The sequence below is a fragment of the Heteronotia binoei genome, chromosome 8 (assembly GCF_032191835.1).
Source record: "Heteronotia binoei isolate CCM8104 ecotype False Entrance Well chromosome 8, APGP_CSIRO_Hbin_v1, whole genome shotgun sequence".
NCBI classification, from domain to species: domain Eukaryota; kingdom Metazoa; phylum Chordata; class Lepidosauria; order Squamata; family Gekkonidae; genus Heteronotia; species Heteronotia binoei.
Genome location: NC_083230.1, coordinates 76,641,768 through 76,650,423, shown reverse-complemented (window position 1 = coordinate 76,650,423; position 8,656 = coordinate 76,641,768). Strand labels below are relative to the sequence as shown.

General features: G+C 42.7%; 1 protein-coding gene across 1 annotated transcript; it reads right to left on the bottom strand.

Moving 5' to 3' along the window:
• Positions 1-6,262: 6,262 nt before the first annotated feature.
• Positions 6,263-6,799, bottom strand: LOC132575734 (anti-apoptotic protein NR13-like). The gene has a single exon (XM_060244426.1). It carries the CDS (start codon positions 6,797-6,799, stop codon positions 6,263-6,265), a length of 537 nt encoding a protein of 178 aa, XP_060100409.1.
• Between the last annotated feature and the right edge of the window lie 1,857 nt (positions 6,800-8,656).

Below are 8,656 nucleotides of genomic sequence, written 5' to 3'. Positions count from 1 at the left end.
GTTCCACCAAGATCAGGATCTGAGCCTTTAATTGTATTCAAGTAGGCATTCATTTGCTTTTGATGGAACTCTTAACATCAGAAGATCTGGGGCTTAGTTCTGAGCCATGCAGCTCACTTAATATCTTGGCACACAATACAACTTTTTTCCATCGTCAGCATCCTCCACCTGTTAGCACTCCAAGGAGCTGTCTGGGGGGTTACTTGAGCAATGAACAGGGCCCCGGCAGTAGGAGGTTGCCTAGGATTCTATAAGAAAAAGAAGAGCTTATCGTTGCTGCTTTAGGGAGAAGAGGGGGTTGTGGGTCACGGGCAGCCTAGGAACTGATCTCCTTGATGAACCAAGGGTGCAGAGAGAGGAGCGAATTCCACATTTTAATCACTCTCTGTGTAAAATAGTATTTCCTTTTGTCCACCCTGAATATGCTATCAGCCTCGTTGTATTGAGTTCTAGTATTTTGAAAGGGGGAAAAAGTTCTGTTTGTCAACTCTCTCCACCCCTTGCATAATTTTATAAACCTCTATCTTGACCCCACACCCTCCCCCTCCCCTAACATAGCCATCGCTTTTCTAAACTGAAAAGTCACTCATCAGCCTTTCCTCATAGAGAAGGTGCTCCCCCCCCCAACCCCCCCCAATCAACTTTGCTGCCCTTCTCTGTACTTTTTCTAGCTCTGCAATGTCCTTTTGGAGATACGGTGACCAGAATTGTACACACTATTCCAAACAAGGCTGCGATATAGATCTATATGGGGGCATTACAATATAGGCTGTTTTATTCTCAATCCCGTTCCCAAGAATACCTACCACAGACTTTGCCTTTTTCACCGCTGCAGCACACAGGGTTGACACTTTCACCAAACTATCCTCAACACACTTGGGATTTTCCCCCCTCTCAGTCACAGCAAGTTCTATCCCTATTAGCTTATACGTGAAGTGGGGATTTTTTTTGACCCACTATGCCATCACCTTACACTTACCAGCACCTCACCCCTAGTTCCTAATCATTTATGAATAAATGAAATAGTCTTGCCCCCGTACCAATCCTTATCGGACCCCGTAGCATACTTCCCTACATTGTGAGAATTGTCCACAGATCCCCACTCTTTACTAACAGTCATTGAACCAGTTTTTTAATCAGAAAGAGAACCCATCCTCTTATCCCATGACTGCTAAGTTTACTCAGGAATCTCTGGCGAGTCTTTCTCAATGAACTCTAAAAGGTTGGTGAGGCAGGACTTCCCTTTGCAGAAGCCATGTAGGTGAAGAGTAGGTGGAATTCACTGCCACAGGAGGTGGTGGCGGCCACAAGTATGGCCACCTTCAAGAGGGGTTTAGATAGAAATATGGAGCACGGGTCCATCGGTGGCTATTAGCCACAGTGTATGTGTGTATATAAATTTTTTTTGCCACTGTGTGACACAGAGTGTTGGACTTGATGGGCCGTTGGCCTGATCCAACATGGCTTCTCTTATGTTCTTATGTTCTTAAGATTAAAAAAACCAAAACAAAAAAACCTGGCACGATTGTGATCTGAGGGTGGAAAAATGTTTTTGTTTCAAACAGTCTTATTAGTAACATATGGCAATAAATTTCAATTTCTTACATCATTAATAATTACTTTTTATCTATCCCATATATTACTTTCTACCCACTCCTCCCCCGTTACTTGACACCCGCCGGTGTTATATACTTAAAATCTTAATATTAAAGGTACCCTTAATTAATAAGAACCAAAATTAATATCCTCCTCCCTCTTGTACTTAGTCATTATCAAAAATTGTCCAATGTCCTTTTATTTTCCACTCTTTTTCTACGTATCTTCTGAACTTTTTCCACTTCATCTTAATTACTTCTAAATCATAGTCTCTTAAGGTTCATGTTAACTTGCCCATTTCACCCCAGTGTCATAACTTTTAAAATCCAATCCCATTTTTCTGGTATTTTTTCTTGCTTCCACAACCGCGCATACAACGTCCTAACTTTTTCCACTCCATCTTAATTACTTCTAAATCATAGTCTCTTAAGGTTCATGTTAACTTGCCCATTTCACCATGTGTCATAACTTTTACAATCCTACCCCATTTCTCTGGTATTTTTTCTTGCTTCCACAACTACGCATATTATGTCCTAGCAGCTGAAAGCAAGTATCAAATTATAGTTCTATCTTCTTTTGGATTTTTTTTCCATTTGTAATCCCAACAGGAAAGTCTCTGCAACTTTCTTAAATTCATATCCCGAGATCCTAGAAATTTCTTGTTGAATCATCCGCCAATACTTTTTTTGCCCTTTCACAAACCCACCACATACGGTAGAAAGAACCTTCATGTTTTTTTTACATTTCCAACACCGGTCTGGCATCTTATTATTCATCTTTGCCAATATCACCCAGTGAGTTGCATTTGAACACGAGTCTCCTAGGTTCTTGTTTAGCACTTAACCCGCTAGAGCCAGCGGAGTATTTTACTTACTTTACTGTAGCCCCCCCTTTTTTGTTTTTTTTTTTTTTTTGCTGAGACTGAAATGTAAGAACAATGTTCTCAACTAGGATAGGCATTAGAGGACCACACTAGGATCCGGAACCATCAAGTTCAAATCCTGACTCTGCCACGCAAGATTGCTGGTGACTTTGAGCCTATCACGCTCTCTTGCCTTAGCCTACCTCACAAGGTTGCTGTTGCGAAGATAAAATGGAAAAGGAGAAAAACAATTGATAAGCTGCTTGGTATCATGATTAGGGAGGGAAACAGGATGTAAAAACTAAGCACTACACCACAATGGTTTCAATGAAATGTGGAGGCTGGACAGTTGTAAGAGACCGCAGAGGCTACTGTTACACGGCTAACCCTACTGACGTCCAAGCTCTGACAAAATTGGGCTAGTCGGTTATATTCAGGCTTCCCATGAAACATTTACATGCGGATAATTAGAGAAATAAGAGCCCCAGTGGTGCAGAGTGGTAAAGCCGCAGCACAGCGGTTCTAACCTCTGCTAACGACCTGAGTTTCACGGTTAAAACAATTTTATTTGGTAACAAATTATATGTCCTGCATCATTAATAACTTCTTTTAACTATCCCACATATTACTTTCTAGCCATCCCTCCCCCATTACTTGACCCCCGCCGGTGTTATTTACTTAAAATACTAATGTTTAAAGGTACCCTTAACTAATAAAAAATGAAAATTAACATTCTTCTTTTTTTTCTAAGACTTCATCATTATCAAAAATTGTTCAATGTCCTTTTATTTTCCACTCCATCTTAAAAACTTCTAAATCATAACCTCTTAAAATTCTTGTTAACTCGTTCATTTCACACAATGTCATAACTTTTACAATCCAACCCCATTTCTCTGGTATTTTTTCATGCTTCCACAACTACGCATATAATGTCCTAGCGGCTGAAAGCATGCACCAAATTATAGTTCTATTTTCTTTTGGAAATTTTTCCATTTGTAATCCCGACAGAAAAGTCTCTGCGACTTTCTTAAATTCATATCCCAAGATCCTAGAAATTTCTTGTTGAATCATCCGCCAATACTTTTTTTGCCCTTTCACAAGTCCACCGCATACGGTAGAAAGAAACTCCATGTTTTTTACATTTCCAACATCTGTCCGGCATCTTATTATTTATCTTTTGCCAATTTCTTAGGAGTCATATACCACCTGTACATCATCTTAAAACAATTTTCTTTAATACTATGATACGTTGAGAGTTTCATAAAGTTCTTCCACAAATATCCCCAAGTTTCCATATATATTTCTTTATTTACATTAATTGCCCACTTAATCATTTGAGATGTCACTACTTCATTTTAAAAGTAACATATAGATTTTTGAAATTAATTTTTCATTGTCTCCAAGCAGAACTTTTCCCATTTCTGTTTGTTCTCATCTTATTCCTTCAGTTTTAACATCGCTTTCCACCAAACTTTTTATTTGTTGCGTTTGAAACAATCATATTTATTATTCAACTCTTCGGCAGTTTTCAATTCTATTTTACAGCTTTGTATTTTTAGTTTATACGACACCCTTTTTCCCTCTCCCATCTCCGCCGTTATCCTTATTACTTCCGCAGGCACTGAGGATAGAGAAATGTTACGACCGTTCCTTTGTCATAGATTGCTATTTGATCATGTTTTGCGCGCTTCGGTTTTAATACAAAGGCACGCAAATCGGGGCCCTCGGCGGTAGTTTCTAAAGCATCCGCGCAATTCGATGTTTTGATTACGCGTGTCTTAGACGGTCGTTGTATATAATCGAATAAAATATAATACGCGATCGCGATGTATAACGTTAGACAACCTTGTTACTCTGACTTTTGAAAACCCCGAGATAGGCCCCCTTCTGCGAATTCGGCTCAGCGGCCCGCCACCAATAGGGGAGTCGCCGTTGTTCAAACGCGCCAGCGGGTGCGGGGGGGGGGGGGGGGTCGGCGCAGGATTCTCTTTAAATACGGGAAACCCGAGCGCCGTTCTGACGGCTCCGTACCACCATGGAGAAATTTTCTAACATGGAGGGACCCCTAGGCATCAAGCCTCACAAACATTCAAGAAAAGGCAACGGTGATGAGATAGAAGCGGAGAACACCGCCCCGGAGAAGACCCCTCTAGAATCTGTACCCGAAAACATGGAAGAGGAGAGTTTGGAGAACCAGGAAGCAGAAACAGATGCACAGGTAAGTTGTGAGAAAAGAGGAAAGCTGGGAGGATTGCAATGGCGGGTCATGTAGCGTTATGCCCTTTCTTTTTTTTTAAATTAGGCGGCGGAGGGATCAGAGACCAAAGTCGCTGATTTAGAGGATTTGATCATGTGTGGGATGCTAACCCTGGTGTTGCTCAAATCTTTAAGAAAGCGTGGTTCTAATCTCAAGAACTCAACACAGGTGGAGAATAATGAATCCCCTTTGAGGGAGAGTTCCACAAAGAAGGCTTGGGAAAAGTCAGAGCTCACTGAGAATGGCGTCTCTATCAAGGAGTCAGAACGTGGAGGGAAGGCACAAGAAAATATGGAGATTGTGGAGGAAACGGTCTATTTGAAAGCGCTCTTTCCGAATGTAAGGCCTAAAAAACCCCCAAGGTGTGTGGAATTGGGGGGTGGGGGGCACGCTCATGAGACCGGATACTAATTTTTTTTTTTTGTTCTTCAAACTTTTAGGTAGAGAATGTGGCAGCGGTCAACTCAGGGAGGCCGGACACCTGTCACTGCCCATACTGTGGGGGTCTAGCACACTTTCAAGATTCAGATGAGGAAGATTCCCTAGCAGATGCCGAGCACGATACAGCCGGTGATTCCGGAGCGGACATGGAGGATACCTCTGGAGATTCTGAAGCAGACACGAAGGATGAAGCTGTGGAAAAGGCGAGGGAACCCCCGGTTGATGAAGCGCAAACACCGGAGTCTCCAAAGGAGGTTGATTCCCTCATGGAGGAAGAAGAAGAGGTTGCAAAGAAGGAAAAACATACAGATTAGAATCGAGAATGTCCCAACCGCATGTAGATGAGAAAACACACACGTCTGTTTGTATATAAGACCCGTATCCTGAAGCGGATAGTAAGAACTGTATTTTTTCAGTAGGGTGGGGGAAATAGCACGCTTGTTTTTGTTTTCTCACGTTGATAAAGCGGATGTATCGTTGCTACACTTTCTGTACATACACACGTGTCTAATCCTTGTGAATCGCAACACGACAAAGATGTACGCCGTGTATTTCTTACCCTGCCCCCACCCCCTTGCAGGATTTCCCGGCAATCCCCCCTTCCCTCCTATTCGACACCAAAGTGGAAGATGCCTCATTCGCGGGGAACTGTAGACACGTGGGTCGGGATGCAGATTGTTGTTAATTAAAAAAAGCTACGCTTTGTATATTCTCGCTTTAATAAAATACTTTTCTATTAGATATGACGGTATGAAACACGTGGTGTGCTCGACTGAAATAAGCTTAGAATTCCCACCGTAAAAATCCAAACACACATCGTTACGCCGGTTGCACCGCAAGGTCATCTAACGTATTTTAGCATAACGCCTCAGTTCTCTAGAATGGAACTAACAAAACATACAAACTTAGGACCTGAACAATCTTTGTTTCCATTTGTTTGGTTTTTTAACGTTGCCAAGGTGGGTTGTGCTTCATTTAAACATTCAGGCCTAGACACCGATTTAAGCAACGTTATTAAAATGGTAAAAATATAGAGCGGACTCATCACGGGTACTTGTTCATAGTTTCATCGCGCTTGTTCATAGTTTCGAGTTCACGATGTACTTTTATCGCACAGCCATGAGGAAAGCTAATCCTGCTAGGACAAATCCGGCGGTCGCTATGATAGTGTTGCTTTTGGTATCGCACCGGCTGATTGAATCAGAACCGTGTTTGTTGAAGTAGCGGTAGAACCCTTCCCAGCCACCATGCGCCTCCAGCCACTCACGCTTCTCCACAGACAGATAGATGACCAATGCCTCTGTCAGGCCGCCGATCTCCTCGTGAGCCCCCCGCCCAGCCAGCGCTGTTGCCAAGGTGCCGGTGAACACAAACAGCGCCACTACTCGACCCCAGTTAAGCCCGCCATCAGATGCCATCTGCGCCGCCACACGTCTCAAATGGACGTCTGCCCTACCAGGCTCCGGCAAGATTTCTGTGGAGCAAATGGAGTGAAAGAATGTCTTCTCACGGCTCTCCAGCTCGTCAGCCACTCTCCGCAGGGTCTTGGCCGTGTAGCTGTGAGACAGCACCGAACCACTCAGGTTGTGTCGCAAGTAGCCATCCACCAGTCGCCTTGTCTCGGCTGTCAGATCGCTCAGCATAGCGACTCTTCGATGACTGCCTATGAATACGTCGGCCTGCTCCAACCGTGCCCCAATACCGCCGGTTCTATACAGATATGGTTTTACAACCTACTTTCCCCCAATCGGTAGGTTTCTTACAAACCGAGAAGCCGACAAATTAAGCATCTGTAATAGATACGGTCATAGAAATGTAGAGGAAGTACCGTCCGAAAGAACACGGGTAAAAGAATGATGGGATTACCTACGTGTATAGACAAGGAACATACCCCCCCCCCCTTTCCCTAACATGATCCAGCGGCGGCCTATAACGCTGTTGCTCGTGTGTTACTTTGTAATATGTTTATTGCACCCCAACCTGATTCCGGCCTCCCCCCATTCTCACCTTTTCCCATTATGCTCACCCTCGGCACTTTTGATTCGTAGCCATCTTTATACAATATTACACCCGCTTTCCTATATAAAATCAGATAGACTCCCTCCGTTTCTTACCCCACCTGCCTCAGCTAATTTTAATCCGCCCAAGCAAACGCCGAAGAAACCTATCCTCCCACGATTGCGATCCACAGCCTTTACACCGTCACTCCTACCCTGTTCAATAGGTCATATTTACAGGGGAGTGTTTCACCGTAAAGTGAAAATAAAGGAAAAAAGCTTATATGTAATAACAGGGTGTGTCCGATTATTCAGTGTATTTTTATACTTTGTTTCTTTGTTGCCCAAAGTGTTTTACAAAAAGCCATTAGCCAAAAATTGGCATGATTATACATTATTAAAACAAACCAGGAGAAGGACTTTCTGTGTTGGTGGTATCGGATGAGAGAAGAGACGCCCCCCTCCTTCAGCCGGGGCATAAGAATGGAACCGCTACAGAAAAAGACTTGCTCCGGCTTTTAAAGAACTTTTAAAGAGCTGTTCAGGATTATGTGGGGAAGAGCGTGCACGGTGTTGTTTTTTAAAGTAAGGAACCCGTGAAAACACGCTGTCGGTATTAGGACTTGTGTTTAAATAGCTCTCGGTCTATTTTAAGTTTTCTCGGTGCAGAGCCGTTATTTTCATCGTTATTGGTAAAACCATACGTCTATCGGCGTATCGGCGTCAATCTCCCTCTTACTGATCAAAAGCGACCTCCCTAAATGCAGCGTGATCTTTTTTAATATCGAATATTTTTTAGTATCAAAATTTGCACAAACTCAACGGCTTCTAAATACATTTTTATTTTTATACATGTGAATGTATAAAATGTACATTTATTACAGAAAGTTTTTAAAATTTATTTACAAAAGGGGGAAAAGAAAGGTATTCACAGATGTGCCATTCTGAAATGTATTATGCAGAAATTTCTCAACAAGTGTCACATAGGGTCGGTGGCATTTCTGAAACAACGTTCTCAATTGTTCACAGGGGGTCGGGGATGTTTGTACGCCTTCCACCAGGTTGGCCAACGTTATGACATGATTCTTGTTAATACCACAACAATCAAGAAAACACGCAATAACCGTGATCACATACAACACGGGGCCCATATTCAGATTGCGACAAACATATCTTAAGTTCTCATCGTAAAAAGCAGAGGACCACGTCAAACATACATGAGAATTCTGTCCGGGTCTATCTAAAATGCATCCGTCACACATAGAATAAGAGAGATCGTTGGAGCAATAATTGAGAACAGAATAAGCGGTGGCAGTTATCAGTTTGTACATCGCAGAACGTGACTTTTGCTTGTCCACAGGTGGAACGTCTTCATCGGACACTCCCACGTATTTTTGCAGGACGGTATGAATCGACGTCTGAACACCGGACAAGTCCACGAGACAAATTTTCTAAAAATCACAAACACACAAAATGAGAAAAGGAGCCTAAACAGAAACAACA